Genomic DNA, 17,890 nt, shown 5'->3' on the forward strand with positions numbered 1-17,890 from the left:
TTTATATGTATACCTAGACACGTGCGCAAAGATTGACATTTCCTTGGAAATAATAATGTTATCGTCGTCACTTCAACGCGGCGGTTACGTGATTTAGAAATGACGTGACGCGCCAAGTACTTACGAAAATACGCGTTCTGTCCAAGGATAACTATTCTTTACACCGTAAATAGTCACATCGAGGAAATATCTTTGGTTTCCGTGATTTTTTCACGAGTGATAGCAAATTTGAAAAAATAGATTCTCAAAAACGACGACACCCTACGCCTTATACGAATTCAATCTCCTTCTCGCAAACTCTAAACACTCGTGTAGTTTATCATTAACCGTGAAATTACACACTTAATATCTTTGCCTTGCACTTTATGGACTTGGAACGTCGTTTAAACGATGCTCGGTATATAGGTATATGCATATTACGAAGTTGTGAGAATATTCTAACATATCGTAGCATAACTACAGCCGATAAAGTATGTCAAGGCTGAATAGTAGCTGGTACGATGGAAGCTGAAGGCCTTAGAACAAAGTGTACTTAAAGATCTTGACTCCAAGTTCATGTTCACGGAAACATGAAAACGACGTGTATACGGATTCCTCATTTCTTCTCCGATAGGAATGTACAAATACAATCTTGTTGTGGGAAAACAAAGAATGATTCACTGGAGTCATTCATCAATCTTCGAGACGTGTGCAGCGGATTGGACGAAAGATAATTTCCTGGCGTGAAAAGCGATATCCGAATGCGATTAAAGATGGCGGATATTAAACGACGCGGGGGTTTCCACTCCACTTCCATGCACTACAATTTTAGCGAGTGTATTATACCCCCTGCTATGTTGACGGTAACCAGTATATGTGTGATGAGATAATGACTTTCCGGCTGCATGTCACTCAAACATCAGAGGCGAGCATTCTCATTGTACATTATTTTTCGCACGAGATATTCCCCCCATTTCAATTTTGCTGAAATGTACAGACCCTTCCTATAGTTTTTCGTTTCTGTTGAAAAAATTGAAAAATGCGCGGAAAATAATTGGAGATAAACGAAAGTCGAGGTGAGAGGAGTTCCGCGTAACTCGAAATTATACGATCTTCTCGTGCGTCGTCACGTTAATTGCATTATAATATATTCGAGGTATAGCTTTCGAGATCAGTTAAGACGTAGAAAGAGATCAGGCGATTGAAGACAGTCTTGATGGTCGGACATTTTCGTATACACACACTTACAGGTAGAGATAATCCGATTACACGCGCGAACTCGATTATGAAGAAGCTATATGTATATTATCAATTCAATTTACCGGTTTTAAAATGAGCGGGAGCAAAACCGCCGATGAATAATAAATAATTAAAAAAACGGACGACGCGGTTCTCTGAATCGTGAGACATTTTTTACCAGGTATTGCCAACTGAGATTCGTTCGTCGCTCCCTTGCATGTATATATGCACAATAATCCTAAGATCTTTCATACTCAGTAATCCGTTACCCCGGGAACGAGCCTTCGACGATCTCATAACGAACGCATACGTCAATTGTTATCACAACGTAGAACAAACGGGATAATTTCTATTCGAAACGCGTTCGTGTAAAGAAGCTATGAGGTTGTCAAAATTCATCCTGCAGCTAGACACCATTTTTTCTCATTTCCGGGACGCTCCCTGTAGCGGATGATGATGGGCGATGCGTAATAATTGCATGCGTTGTGTATTCACTTTTTCTTCATCATCATTACCGTCGTCATCATCATCATCATCATCATCGTCGTCGTCGTCGTCGTCGTTATTATAATAACTGTATCTATAGATTATGAGCTATACACACCTTCTCGGAAACATATGTAGACAGTGCATTATATTTTTTGCTATGTGAGGCTAGCAGCAGTGTCTAGCCATGTAATAAATTGGATTCTTCCATCAATCCAATCTCGGTAATAGACTGTATCGGAGGGTCTATCTACGTGTATACGTATACATATAATGCTTTCGGATATCAGGGAAGAGCTAGTAACGATGTTAAAAAATTAGTATAAACCTCGTTACACAATTATAAAACTGATAGCCAATGTCGTTAATGGCCCGCAATTTTTTCATTTTCATTTGTCTACAAAAAATTTGCGTACGTATACCTGCCGTTTGCCAGTTTCGAAATCATCACGTATGTGCAGGCCGCTAAAATTAGAAGCCATTTAGATTTCTTCCATTAATTTTTTTTTTTTTCTTCTCTTTTTCTCTCTCCAGGCATATATTTAACGTCGACTGTTTTACACATCCAGTTCGTCTAAACAAACGCCGTATTTTGAGGAAAAAAATGAGAAAAAATTCGAATTTCGGAGGATACGAAATAAGATGTATTTAAGATTTCCACGCTATTCGTACAAGATAGTGTACATTACACACATATACTTTATGATGTATGCATAATAGCTCAGCGAACTGACGCCATGCACTAAAATAACACGAATCTCGCGACCGCTGACCATTCTGACCTGTATTCGCAACTCATTTGACTAGAGGCGCTGCTACCCAAGCTGCTTTATAAACCCGGAGATAATTTTACGAAAAGATGGTGTTCAACTCACGAAGCATCTCAATTGATAAGACAAATAGGAAAAAAAATTTCACTTCTATTGCGTTATCAATTTGAAATATTCGAAAAGATCGTTCGAGCAAACCTGCCTTTCTTTATGCAGGCATAGAGTTACCGTCACTCGACGAATGGTAGCAATATTGCCTGTGGTATGATAAAATTTAATAATTGAAAAATGTTGGATAACCAGAGTTTCATATAATAGCATTGGATGAAGCGAACGATGACGTAATCATTGCAGTTTTAGCGCAACACGATTAGCCTCTACGAGGACATTTTATTCAAAGTTTATATATTCAACTGTGTAACTTTATCGTGATCAATTGGTCTCACGTCCCTCTTCTATTTCTCGCTATCGGCACGATGCATTACCCGTCACCTCGATATCGAATTTTCTTCCGCTTTGCGAATGAAATGAGATTCTCTCACCGTTATCGGAACTTGATTAATTTTTTTCTCATTATTTTTTTTTACAGGGTGATCGTTGGCGCTCCAGAAGCACAAACACAGCAACAATCGGTCACGCGTGGTGGTGCAGTGTATCGATGTGATATATACAGAGACAATTCTTGCCAACAAATTTACTTCGACCCAAAGGGTAAGTAAGCGGTCGTAATAATGTCAACGTGATTCAACGAGATTAAATGTTTTCGATTTAATTTACCATTCTTTCGTCGTATCGCACACCGGGTATCCTTGGCACTCGACTCGCAACTCGAGATTATTCAAAAGTCTCACAATCAAGTAACAACATTAATGAATAAGTATAACTAAATGAGTCGGTGAGCAAGACGTTCGAGACCGAAATATGACTCACACGTCGGGAACGTCACAATTCCAGATGAATTTTTCAAATATTCGATACTGTCTCATCTCTTCACGGTACGTCGTAGCATCTATGTTTCCATTGTAAGTTAAAACATTTCTACGACGCAAAGGGGAATCGATTCTCGGCATTGCAACCGGTTCTTTTTTTTTTTTTTATTCACGCGTTGATTATTCTTATACAATTAGGAACGGAGTCGTAATCCGGTCGTGAACGAGGTCGTAGATTTTCTCCTCGAGATCATCGTATCAAAACATACGATGTTACTAGACATGGAATGTCACTCACATACGTACATATTTGACCTTTGAGAAAAATACTCGGAAAAATTAGGGCTTCGAATCAAAAACAAGAATCAAACTTTGCCCGACTAAAGTACGTCGAAGAAAAAAGGAGAATCTCTTTCGCTGGAATATAATCTTACAAGTGTCGATCTCACCCCTATTTCATCACCTCTGGTCGAGTACCGGACGTAAGTTATCCGAAGGATGATCCGGCAGTAAAGCCAATTGAACCGCGAGGTGAAGAAATCGCGCATCGAGCTATTACTGTTACAAGCAACGGATGAAATACAAGCGAGCGCCAAACGCGGCCCTTCAAAGTTCAGCTGTACGTGGAGGAACAAAGAAAAATGAATTAAGAATAAAGAAAAGTTGAGTCTGACAGAAATCGGCAGACGTGTCTACATCCGTATAATGGACGTAACTAGCCAATGACCAATAATCGGTCATGCACACACACACACACGCAGATAGCAGGTGATGTGAACCAGACGGACTGTTATAAGTAATGGCAATTACCGAGAGGCATCATGTCGGTATAACAACGTTTATAAACGTGTGAAACGATCGTATACCGCTGCGATCTTAAAATGCCGGGGGCTGGGATACTCTTCTGAGAGTCATTGAGATGCATTAATAAAGGAGATAAGTTCGAAAAGCGAATGGTAAGAGAACGTCAAAAACTACGTTCTAATCCTAAGCAGTCTTAATCGGCTGAATTATACCGCGGCTATAATAAACCGAACGGAGTAAACGCCAAGTGTAAAAAGGTATAGAACACAGGTATCACGGGTATACGTTTTGGGAGTCCGGTTCACGATCGAATCTATCGAATGAAAAATAATTCCCTTCTGTGTGTTATAAATGTGTAGATATGCAGCGGATGCGTATTTTTCTGGGCAATATCGGACATGTACTGGACCAAAATAGCTTCCCACGCTCATCGTACCGTTCGGTCTTGGACTATTTCCCATGTGCTCGGCATCCAAATGAAGAAACGGCTGTTGCAATATAACTCGTCATTGCATTCGTTTGTGACTCGATTTTACACCCGATGTCGAATTTTTCCCGAATCTGCGAAGCTTTTCCGTTTCCTTCATCTTAATTCACACGCCAATGATATCTTCTTGGGATATCTCATGTCGCGAGCCGTATTGTTCTCGTTAAATTTTTTCTTCGTTCACGCTTTTTCTGTCCATTCTATTTCCGTTCTCTAGTTGATTACCTAGTTATGGCGAGAAAACTTTTTAGCAACGCTAACAAGGACGCCGCAACAACTCGGGAGTGTTCTTTTAGTCCGCTGCTGACCCACATTACAAAGTGACCCTAGAAAGCCCTGTAGACTTTTGCGCGTGGGTGCACATCGCATCACATACGGGATTACGTATCTATATCTATGTGTACGTTTAATAACTTACCTATGCAGACGTGTAGTCGAGAAAGACTGTAAGACGACAACGAGGATCGCAAGAATTACCTTCTTCTTTTTCCTCTCTTTTCTCTTTATTATAGATTACGGACCCGCGGGATTTTATTCCCTATATATATTCTCCCTGCCGTGGGACGGGTAGAATAATTTCAACGATGAACGGTTCACGCTGTGAGATGAGGAGGATACCTGTAATCACGATAATTAATACCACGGTCAAAGTTCACGGGCCCAACAGGAATTCCATTCAGAATGAGCAAACAAACTTTTCCAAGGTGTGGACAGCTGTATCATCGAGATAATTGCGTAATATTATAATAATAGAGATACCTAGATTCCTTTTCCCTATCTTCGCGCGCACACGTACGATTCGGTAGAAAAAAATATCATTCCTTCTTTTTTTTTCTTTGGGTTCGAAGATGCGAAAGAACGGCAGTATACTGCACCCGGTTGGCTACTGTTCAGACTCGACGATCCGATCGGCTCCTGCCGCAGGACGATGTTGCTATCCATGTAGAGCCAATTAGTATCTTCTTTGCCTGCTACAACTTTCTCATTGAGTAGCGCGGCTGTACCCGCAACTTATACATATTCACCATGAGTTTTCTCATATAACAGTGTTGTACGTGAATATCGTGTACACACATCGATTGCGTGAAATACACGCACGTTGGACTGCAGAGTATCGATAGCGAAGGATAATTAGCTACCTCTTGTCGGACAAGGAACGATTCTTGTCCAATTAGATTCAAACGGGAGATTCTTCTTGCTTATTCTTCGCATTTCGTTTTTAATCGGTTGGTAACGTGTATGTAAAGTGTAACGATAAGAAACGACCATTACAAAAATAGAAAAATTATTACAATGCGTCAGAGATGCTTTTCAGAAGGAGATTTGTCCGGCCACTAATTTATTTAATGAAGTTAATATACTGAAAAGAGAAAAACAAAAAAAAACAACTTTTTTTGTCTTCGCATTATAGACACCGAGGTCCCGTCTCGTCTTACTTGTTTTCCGGACTAGCCCCAGTTTAAAATAGACGTATAGCGAGTTTGTTCGAGTTGCAGAGTCATCTTCGAAAATAAACTCGCGATGGTTCGGTATAAACGGTCATCCAGCTCGTAACCCCCCGCCATAACAACGGCCTACCTACTCGTTTCGGTCGGTGATGCTATCCGTGGTAAACGTATACCAATACATGTGTATATATCTATGCACGCAAGAGCGAATCGTTGTGGAGGTCGACTTCGACCGAGTTCTTTTTACACCGACCAAAGCGAACAATGCGTTATAACCCATACCCCGAGGGATGGAAGACACGTCACTCGAGTTGCGGTGTATTCGATCGGGAATTCCATCGCGTCGCAAAATATCGTTACATTCGGCCTGTTCCGGGTACTCGAGATGTGCGACCGTATCGCGAATCGCTGAAATCGGGGTGACCTTGATCTTCGGTGGAGATTTTCTCGGATACGACGGAAAACCGAGGAAAAACAAAGTGAAACGGTCGATCGTAGAACAGAGGCGGAAGAAAAAAGAATTCTTCGCTACCGCACGCAAGGAAGAGGAGCCTGACAAACGACCTACGAGGTCACTCACTTCCCAGGCTGAAAACCGAACGACGCGACGCGACGTGACGACGACGACGACGACGACGACGACGACGATGAGGACGACGGTGAACGTCTGCATCTGTACACCACCTGGCGTAGTTACTCCTCGTCGTCCTCACGACTACCTTGCCTTTTATTTCATTGCCGTCCTCGTCATCGTCCTGCTGCGTGCACCTTAAGCTCTTTACAGTCATGCGAAGCCTTACGCGAGCTATTCGAAGAGATACGCAGAAATCGTTCTCTTCAACTCACAAGAACCGGCACCGCCTAATACAGATGGGAAACGTGTTACCCTCTGGAAGATATAACGTTTGATGTCGGTACGGCTGCTGCTGCTGCTGCTGCTGTGGGTTCTGTACTCTTAAGTTGCAACTTCTTCGCGTACATATATATATATGTATCTGCAACCTTTAGTCATCCGGTAGGTTTGCTTTTGAAGCGGATTCACAGGTGGGACAAAACTGTCGCCGATTGAAGAAGAGATCTACCTTTTACAGTGCAGTTTGTATTGCACAGCTACTTTTCTCTTAATACGGCGAACGAATCGCCCATTGGGATAACGGGTTCGATTCGATCGAACGAAACTGCACGGTGATGTAAGAGACGGAGAAGAAAAAGAAAAAAAAAAGAAGGAAAACGTAAAAGGAACAGCCACTTACCAACCCATCGGGAGCTGAAAACAGAAAAATAAGAACGAATTGAATAGAGAGAGAAGTGGTTACTAAAAAACTTGGCATCGCTCGAGATGGTCCTCCACAATCTTCCAAATATGTGCAATCTTATGAGACTGCAAGGACGTCTGCGGTACACTTCCGGATTTCAAAGGACATCTTTCGTTTCACATTATAAAAGGCGATGATTCAACGGTTGGATAAAATAAATTGATTTAAATATGATCGACCGCGCTGTACTGCTGGTCGTTAAATTGTGACGTCATACAGCTGCCGGTTCAAGGATCTTGAATGAAATGGCCAAGTGTCGATATCATAGCCGTACGCGTTTGTCTCAGCATTTGCACCGTTCTACGTTGCTGCACCTGGTGGCGATGTTATTCTCCCTTCGCACAACGTCCGTCGTTGTCCCCTCCGACTCCTGTTCAATGACATATTAGGTTACTCTCAGCGGAGCGGTAGTAATATAAACTAGTAACAAGCCAACTGGATGAATGCCGCCTTAATAAGACTCAATTCCAAATGTATATAAAGAGATAAAACCAGAGTGCTTTTCTCAAGGCTGATGTATTTTACGGTCAAAGCCTCCTTAAATGGTTACATAAAAAACCATGTAAATAGACGAGACTCTTTCTAATAATTCCCGAGGAGTTTTTTTCCCCCTTTCTTTTTCTGATTATATTCCAAATGAGATCGCGGTTTCATAGCCGCGATCAGGGATGGCTGCGGTAACGTCATCCGCTTTATTGTGATATAAGATAAGACTTTCCATGTCTGACTTCCTCGTAAGGGATATACGCGATATCGAGTTTCCTTTCACGCCATATTATACTGCATAGCGTAACGAGTCGCCGTGATCAGTACTTAACATAGTGGATTTTCTATGTTCTTTCCAGGAAATAGCTACAACATCAATCCGAATTCGGACCCGAACATATCGAATCAATTGGACAACAAGACTCTGCAATGGTTCGGGGCGTCGGTTTCGGCGTCGCAAACAATCGGAGGACCAATTTTAGTGAGTATTACCGTGTCACTTATATAATTACGTGTATCGTCGCGATCATCAGCAAATTTACAACACTTAATAATACAGACACGCAACGTCGTTTACCGCCGATTAAAATGCCTTTATGTTGATATCATTTGACACGGGCTTTAATTCAACGATGTTGTTATAGCTGCGTGCTATGACGAAATGAACGAATGAGAAGCTAAAAATTGAAATGATACATTTTTCTACGAAACGACGAAACGATTGAACACATGACTCTCTTCGTTGCAGGGCTTAGATACTCGAATAAAAGAAAATGAAACGACTACGTACAAACGGTGAACAGAGTAGGATGAAAAATTCGCTTTCACCATCTTTGTTCGAGACAGAAGAAACTTCCGAACACCTCAACGTCCTTCTTCGTCTCTTTTCCTTATTCCCCTTTTCCTTAGTTTTTTCTTTACCGGACGGAAAGTACCCCTCCCCAAAACGTTCGTTTATACGCCGCATGTTTTATTAGACCAGTAAGATTAGTTTTTGCTGCAGTTTACGTACGGTAGTAGTTTCGGATGTAACTTGACGACAGTAGCAGAGGCAGATGCACAACTGCGTGTAAAAACAACAAATGTTGCGGCACATTTCCCACCGGAGAAGGAGACGGGAAATATTCCGGCGATGATGATACTGTTGCAGCATCGCACGATGCACCTAAAAGCAGAAGTTTCTTTTAAGGCAATCGCAGCGTGGTCTAGTGCTCAGAATGCCGCCTCGGTATAATTCGTAGGCATTTGACACGGTGCACCAACTGCACCAGGAGTCACTCTAAATAAACTACCTCAACAATCTAAATAATCACGGCTTGTAAGGTACTGAAAGTCAAAACGGCGTAATTCACCCCGAATGTTATATTACCTGAATACCGAATGCGTTAGAAAATCGTTTGCAAGAACAGAAAATTCAATGTCGCGCATGCGATAACGAGAATTGTTACAGCTGAAATTGTTTGTGCCAATTTTCGAAACTTTATCATATTCGTCGATGGGAATTTTAGGTGAGCATCGCCGGTGCGAAAGTTCTGTGAATTTTCGAGGCACTCGCTTCTCTTCGCTGTGCTTTTCTGCTCGTATCCAGTTTCTATTTCTAGATTAGAAAACAATCGGTGCTTCAACTTTGCTTGTTTCACCATCGTTTGCCGAGGAGAACCTCACGACATCTGGAGAGTCGCGCATACGTACATGACGAACACAAATTTAGCTAACAGGTCAGGCATTTCTCTCCTCACACTGACGAACGGTGTGGATAAATTAAATATACGGTACGATAGAATAATCGATGAGGATTTTATCGACCCTACAAATTAATAGCCACAGTTCTCCCCTGTCTACGTGTACCTAAATTCGCCCAACCCTAAAACGTGCGGCGGTAGATCAGATAAGGTAATACGGCGGTATGTTGTTTAATAAGTCCTATAGGCGGAAAAAGACCTTTATAAATTACTCTAATTAATCCATATATTTATTAGGTTGGTTTATCAAAGCTATCGGATTCAGGAAGTTGAATGCTCCATGCACCGAGTTGTTCATCATTGCTCTTTCTTTTCTTTTTTCTTCTGTTCGACTGCAGTTAATTTATATAAAAATGTATCTATTCGGATTTTCATCTTTCCAAGTATTTCTGTACATCAGAATAATGATTATGATGATGATAGAATTCTGCACGAGCATAATATTTTAGTTGATACGCCGCGCGCCTATAATACTTCTTATTAGCGTCATGTGGATGGGTGCCAATCTAGCGCGAAGATCTTTGCCCTTCTTAGAGTATATACACCGACTTGGTACATTTATATATATATATATATACGTGATATATAATACACATATACATAGAGATATACGAACGTGTATAACGTTGAATTGCGGCACTTCTGATCTGTCTAGCGCCTGCAAACTAACTTCCACTGCACATGCACTTCTTCATCACGTACTTGGAGAAGTAAAAAGACTAAATGAAACAAGACTCGCGCACACGTATGTATTCGCGGGAACCCTTTCATGTTCAAAAATTACGATTCCAGGTCTCTATTTTTCTGATTTTCTCATCACATTTCCGAATTTTCCATGGACGCTACCCTATAAATCTATGAATTTATATATGTTCAATGAAAATATGGATAGTTTTTTCTTTTCATTGGTACACATCACTTCCAAGTTTCGTCAGCGTGTGTGTACGGGAAGTACACGCGATGATGCTCGCAGTGAATGTAGCAGTATACTAGTATACCCACAGTTTGCGGAGTATCTTGGATAATAATTGTCCGTACTATAAGACCCTTGACAGGTTTACCAGTATAAAATACCTCGAGTAATGTTAGAATTATCTACTTACACCAGAATGCGGTGGTGTTACATTCTTTTATAAATACCCACCGCGTACAGATCCATAAATCAAACGGTCCGCCCATATGTATTTCGTTTTTCCTTAATTTTCATCGGAGAAAATTTTTTTTTTTTTCGCCCCAACTCTCCCGATCTTTTTCGGGTCATTCGGCTTCGGAGCGGAGGAATTTAATTTAGCGACTGACGGGACTCGAAAGAGCCGAATAAAATATAGAATAATAGAGCGATTCGGTTAGGCGATAAAAATACCGCATTCAGGTATATAGGGTTACAAGCTTTTGGAAGAAACCTGCCAAGAAGACGTTGGTTGGGTTGGTTTTTTAGCGAATCGCTAACACTGCTCCCAACAGCAGAGGAGCCGAGATACGAGAATACCTACTATTCGGATCACGTGTCTCGTCGGAGAAGTCATTGCCGTCAGGATGCGTCGAGCCTTCTAAATATTAAAACACTAAGCCCACTCCAGCAGCAACGATATAAGTATATATTCGCTTAGCATTCATAATACAACCCTTATAACGTCCATCGCGCGCAATTCTTCAAGGTTGTCTTGTAACAATGATGGAGGAAAAAAAAAAAAAGATTTTGTAACGGTCGTCGCCGCGTTCTCAATTACGTATAATAAAATATATTGCGCGTCAATTTTTTCAACGATATTTTATCCCTGGATAATAATAAAATTGGTGAGGAATTACGGGGGATTTTTATCAAACGAAATACTGTCGATGCCGCACGTTTATAGGTAACGTACGCGCCGTTTTTCAAAGAAGAAAAATATACAACAGTGGAGGAGGATGGCGCGGCGCAACTCAAGTTGGCATCGGGGCGATAAAATTGTTCGCGGCAACCTTCGTATTGGTAGGCATAATATACTGCGAGGACGGCAAAAAACGAATCGATTAAAGTAAGAATAAAGAGGAGATTATTCTACCGCGAAAGCAGCACAACGCGACGCTACCAAAACAGAAGACAATCGCGACCCTTGCGACCCCCGCTGAAAGCAGAATCTTGTACCTCCTAACTTCACGCTCTTTCTTTATTTTCTTTTTTATTTATTTTTTTTCGTTTCCTCTTCTCATCTGCCTGCGGAATTGACCGCCCAGAGATTATCCCGATCTCACCAAGGTCTTAACTCTCCTCGCGCTATTATGCAGTCGAAGCGATTCACATTTCGCGCGGCAAACCGATACGATTAAGCTTCACCGTTCCGCGTCTTCGGGATATAATATTTCCTACAGAAATAGCTATAAGATACACAGATGCGCGGCAAGATTATACGTACACGGATCGCCCACCGCCGTAGCTAATTTGGCGCCTCGCGCGCAAGACAATAGAAATTCCCTCGACATCTTTTTCATCCTCCTATATTTTATTTCACCTTTATTTTACTTCATTTTATTGTTCTCACGGGACAAATTGCGACGCCCGTTAAACGGTGGCTTTTTCTCAACGCCTCCCCCTTATATTCTTCGACTTTTTTTTATTTTTCTCCGTTCTCCGGTATTATATACACTCTTATTACGGGGACGGCAGCAGCAGGAGCCGCAGTAGCTCTCGACTTGCACCACGCTTTGCGGAACGAGAAGAGAGTTAACTTCTGCACAATTGCCGCCCGTCTCATTGCGCCATTAGCTGAACATGGGCTCGACAAAACCTGACCCCGACGGAAGTATGCCTTATCTCGAAGGGATCGGTCAGTTTTTTTTTTTTTTTTTTTTTATTACACGCGACATGAGGCTTGTGTAGTTATGGATATCCCCCAGAAAATCATTTTCAATTATATGGAAAAATTTATACTCATTGTCAGTTGAATCCAATCTCAGGTGTTCACTTGTTGTTTAATTCTACGAATTACTATTGCTTCACTATTTTTAATCGGACGGTAAAGTCTGGACTACAACGCGAGAGCGATTCTCCGATTTTCAATTTCTTGAATTATTCCAACCCTGTGACGCGGTCGACTGATAATATCGTACGACGATACGTAATAATAGTTATAAATAATATTCTGACTCATTCACTCCCCCACTATCGTACTGCATATCGTGCTCATCTCCGTTGCTGCTGTTAGTGACTCAACGACGAAACTTTGAAAAAAAAGAAGCGCAAAAAAATGGAGAAAATAAAATAAGCAATAAGAAAACTACCTTAGCTATCGTTTTCGTTTTCTCAACGCGTTCGCTCTCGTTTACGTTTGGCACGTCGACAGGTATACGACACTCGAGTTAGATTTTCGTGCCGTACTAATGTGGGCTGATCTCCTGCATCAGCTGGGAACTGTAGCTTTTTTTAGTTCTTCCTCCTTCGGAAGTTTTGATATTATTTCGGTGATTCTCAAACTTCCTCAATAACTTGCATATTTTTGCGCAGCATATGAAACGTGAAATATGAGAGTAGATCGTCCCATTTCGGTATGGCGAACCTTTAGCTGTGCGTCCGTTACAGTAGATCTGTTGCAATTTACAAGACGCGTTGAAATTAGCCCTTCTATTACGTAACGATGCGATATAATTACGTAACTATAAGCACATTACTGTGCGGGTACACATATGTATATTTGCTAAATTACGAGTACCGCATAAAATCTCGACATGTACAAGGAAATAATTCAGCGCTGGAGGGCAAACGCGCAATGAAGTGTAAAAGACCGAAGTGAAGTTAGTTGTAAAATGATGGTCTTGTCTTCGCTCTTGAAGTATATGAACTCGTTTTATCACCGTTGCACGTGCACTCATTACAGTGCATTACGGGTATACCTGCCCAATTATAATACCGATATCAACATTCAGAGAAAACGAAAATATGAAATAACAATGCAGTCAATTTTTGACGTACTTGTTTTATTTTATTCCTGCTTGTTTTTTTTTTTTTACCATCTTTAACGCGTACTTTTTCGCGTCCGCTGTAACTTTTATTCGAACCATCACGGTTGTTGGGCGTGGTTCATTTCGGAATGCAAAAAATTTTTTAAGCTCAGTGAGCAAGAGAAGCAAAGCTCAATGATTTTTTCGACTCTTGCACCGCTAATTTATTCGAGATCTGTCCACGCGTATGTGTATAAGCGTGTAAAAAAGGATGCGCCTTCCTCGATTATACGGTGTGTAACGTCACTCGCGCAAAGTAGCTTTATTATTTATCATTATGATAACGAATATCATTATTATACACTACTGTTATTACCGCTGTTAGTGCAGCACATCGGTTATTGGTGTGCGTAACGTGATGCGGAGCACACACTTGTACATCGTACGTATAACGTACGCTATAAAGTACATAATTAATCAATGCCACACTGCCGCGCAGGCTAAGTAACCGATCAGGAAAACGCGCGGCGTGAACCGTGTCGAGCATGCCTAAAGATGCATTGTATATGTGCGCCTGATGTATATAATAGATTTATACATATTCGCCGCGCATACGAGTGGCGATAAAAATGACAACAGTAACATTAATAATTACATTTCACGTTTCAAGACGTACGTTATGATCGATTGCTGGGATTCGTTAAGAGCCTCCACAGTACACGTTTTGCGTATCATCGTAAAATGATATGGATATTCATTTGGAAAATATATAAGCACGTACCTGATAACGTACGTTAAGTAATTGATAACTCGCAGTTTCGTATGATATTCTGAGGTCCGAACAGATGAAAGTTGTTCAAATTTAAGGTGAATTGTACTTTGTCAAATGACTAGCGGAAACTGAGACGGAAGAGGAAAAAAAATATTCAGGTTTTTCCGAATCTTTATCTACGACGTTAAAACTTTCAGTTTTATCTACTTGGTACTGCTACTGCATTTGTTTGTGGGAGCGTATTGATTAGACAATGTTATCAGGAGATGTCTGAGGGATGTTGTATATTACTTTTGTGTAGTATACCATAGATGTACCCATCGAGAAAAATGTGCTTGTGAAAAACGTCTCGATAGTAATTTATTTCTCCGCTCCTTTATTTTTTTCTTTCGAATGTACGAATTCCGAAAGTAAAAAAGATTTAACCATAGATATATTGAATAGTTCAATATATCTATGATTTAACGATGAGTATGGTATACTTTTTTCGAAAAATAGGCATATATTTCTTTCGGACCGATCGAATCAGCCTATTCTGGTTTTTCGAAAAAAGTATTCCTTTCAGACAAGAAAAATCGCAGGATACCGGTCGATATTTGGGAATTTGAAAAACCAACACGGCCATTTTGTTTTCTAGGGTGTGGTCCAGAATAAGTGCTGATAGCTAACACATCGGTCTATAAATATTAGATATATACAATACATGAATATCGTCCGGATGTAGTTCGATGAAATATAATTCAAACTGTCTGCATATTACGTACACGCATCCATACACTATTATATTTTTTATAGTTTTTACGACGTGATTACAGTCGCAGTAGACGTAGGTATACCTATACCCACTCTAACAACTGGCTGTCATAATTCTTCTCCGATTTGGATCAGCGCGGGTAGCAGGCATTTATTATTAGGTAGCCGAAAAGACCGGTCATGGAACACCGATCCCGATAATATGATAACCTTATTAAAGTCCCCACCACAAACGCTATATATATATATGTTACGTACAGCAATTCACCCGATGCACATGGGGCGCCGATTTAGACAAATAGTTGCGATGCTATTACGTGAAATAAAAAGATAACAAAAAGAATGAATCAAACCGAAGAGAACAAAGAAATCAAGTAATGGAAGTCGGCCGATCTGTGGTTCACGGTATAATTTACGCTCACAAAGTTAAAATTGTAAACATACGTTACGTATAGCTTCAATTATGCAGCAGTTTGGCCAAGTAACGTGGATACGTCGTCGATAAAAATAAAAAAATGATCCGAACGCCCGTGACTTTGTTATATGACCTTCTAAACATATTTGTATACAATGCCGTTGCGCTGTCATCTCACCTCTCGTTCCAATTGCTTGGAAAAGACGTTAGACTTACGTACACAGAAATGAGTACAAACGTGGTAGAAACACCGGATATTGTGCATCTCTGTAAGATCACCTGTATTTTTACCTGTAGAGATGAGAAAAAAGAGAATGAAAAAAGATTAATTAACGAATTGTATATTTTTCGCTGATTCCAGGCTTGTGCACCGAGATACTTGTGGTTCGGATCGAATTTGCAGAGGAGGGAACCCGTGGGGACTTGTTACATCACAAAAAATTCTTTCAGCGAACCGAAGGAATTTTCACCCTGTCGAACGAGTGAGTATTGATATAAATAATAAAAACCAGTAAACGCGTTGTTCAATATCCCTATCGGATCACTCGAAAGAAAGATACACTGCACGCGTTCGGTCCCTTTTATTTAAAATGTGGATATTATTCGTCTACCCCAAAAACGAGGGGGAACTTTCAAGATATGTACATGAACAATTTTATGGTTCAACTGATGCGCGGAGGAAAGTATTGCCATAAGTAAAACCATATGCTTCAAAGATGTTCCAAAGTCAAGACCAAAATTCTGACTTTTACTTGTGAGTAGTTATAGTACGACGTGCAGCCGAGCAGCTGAAAGTCAGGATCTAATTCATACCACACCTCATTCGCCACAAAACGATCAAGTTCACAAAATGCATCGTAAGCCCAAAGAAGAAGAGGAAAAAAAAAGAGAAGAAAAAGTCTCCACTTTAAACAAAAACTTCTTTTTGGTTTAAAAAAAAAAAAATAAACATATACTAAGTGTATCTAACAACGTAAATTTGGTTTACAGAAAAACTATTCTAGACACAAAACATATACATGATGCTCGTATTTGTATCTGGATATGCTCACCCTGACCTTAAACTTCCTAAATAAAATTTCTAAACAATTTTTTTTTTTTTTGGACTTTCATCTACTTTTTTTTCAAACTCCGTATCCAGTAGACCAGAGATGGTAGAACGGACGTTAACAAATAAAATACAAAAACCCCCAGAATTTTGGAATTAAATCAAGGTTATATTTTCTTTCTCGCGATAGAAATTCAGCCACCTACTGTTATATGTTTCAACTACACGCATTGAACTCACCGAGTTTTCCCATAAACTTCAAGTGACATATGTTGCGGATTTTATGAAGGGCACGTTACTCGTCTACCTTACTTAAGATGCCATAAATATTCGGTAACGGAATATTTCCTGTCCCAGCCAGGTTATTATAATGGGCCACATGCTCACTTCTTGAGTTTTTGACACAGATCGAGTTGAAGAAAAGGGAGAAACGAAAAGAAAGAAAGAAAGAAAGAAGAAAAACGCTACGGGTTACCGGAACAAATTTTTCCTTTCCCCTGCAGTTTTCCTCGCCTCTTAGGGACTGCGTGCGGCACTCAAAAATCCGCCCCTTCCTTCGCTTCGTTTATTTCGTTTTAAAATATCTCGTTTCTTCGTATAATACACCAAAAACTCTGCAACCGATAACATTATCGCATCGAGTCTGAATTTTTTCTTCCATCGCTTTTCAAGCTGTTCTTGTTTAGTACGTCAGTTGCCGTTGAAAGCTGTTTTCAGTGATCATGGGTCGAATATTATCTGAAGATGCACTTCACCTGCAGTGATTCCTGCTGACCCCGCAGCGAGTCTTACCTCTCTTTTTTTGTTCGCTCGTTATCTTATTCTTTTCCTTTGAGATAATACTCATTTTTTCAACCACTGCAGAAGCTTTCTTCACCGTTTAACGCATCTGTACACGTACATGTGAAGTCTGCACTTTCTCTTGCCTCTCTGATGCGCAGCTGTCATCGTAAATTTTATCACATACACATGTACATTCCGTACACTTATCCAAAAACTTTGAGGCGCGATATCAGCTGCCGTATACATACACACAGATGTAAATAGGTATGTGCCATTTATTGTCATCCATAACTATCTACGTGGGCCCCTCCAGAATTTTCAATACGATTCAAACTCCAACTGTTACGATATACCCGCTCACATCCAAGGGGCGGAAGGACTCGTGCCGCAATGGCAATAGTTTTTTTCTCCATTCCTTTTAGTTTTTTGTGTCTAGTTTTTTTTTTTTTTTACTTCTTCGCTTTTTCGGTTCCCCAAAAAACGAAAGTTAATAACAGCCAAGCGGTGAACGTTTC

The 17,890-nt window shown here is 40.5% G+C and overlaps 1 protein-coding gene across 3 annotated transcripts in view; it reads left to right on the forward strand.

Annotated features, from left to right (window-relative positions):
- The window catches only part of LOC105686965 (integrin alpha-PS2), a 43,944-nt gene that overhangs the window by 7,960 nt on the left and 18,094 nt on the right, over nt 1-17,890 (forward strand). For all 3 annotated transcript variants that reach the window (XM_048648923.1, XM_048648924.1, XM_048648925.1), the window contains exons 3-5: nt 3,064-3,185; nt 8,304-8,425; nt 15,906-16,026. In XM_048648923.1, coding sequence (XP_048504880.1) covers nt 3,064-3,185; nt 8,304-8,425; nt 15,906-16,026 — 365 coding nt within the window. The remainder of the gene's footprint in view (nt 1-3,063; nt 3,186-8,303; nt 8,426-15,905; nt 16,027-17,890) is intronic.

This window comes from Athalia rosae, chromosome 1 (genome assembly GCF_917208135.1).
Source record: "Athalia rosae chromosome 1, iyAthRosa1.1, whole genome shotgun sequence".
Classification (NCBI taxonomy): domain Eukaryota; kingdom Metazoa; phylum Arthropoda; class Insecta; order Hymenoptera; family Athaliidae; genus Athalia; species Athalia rosae.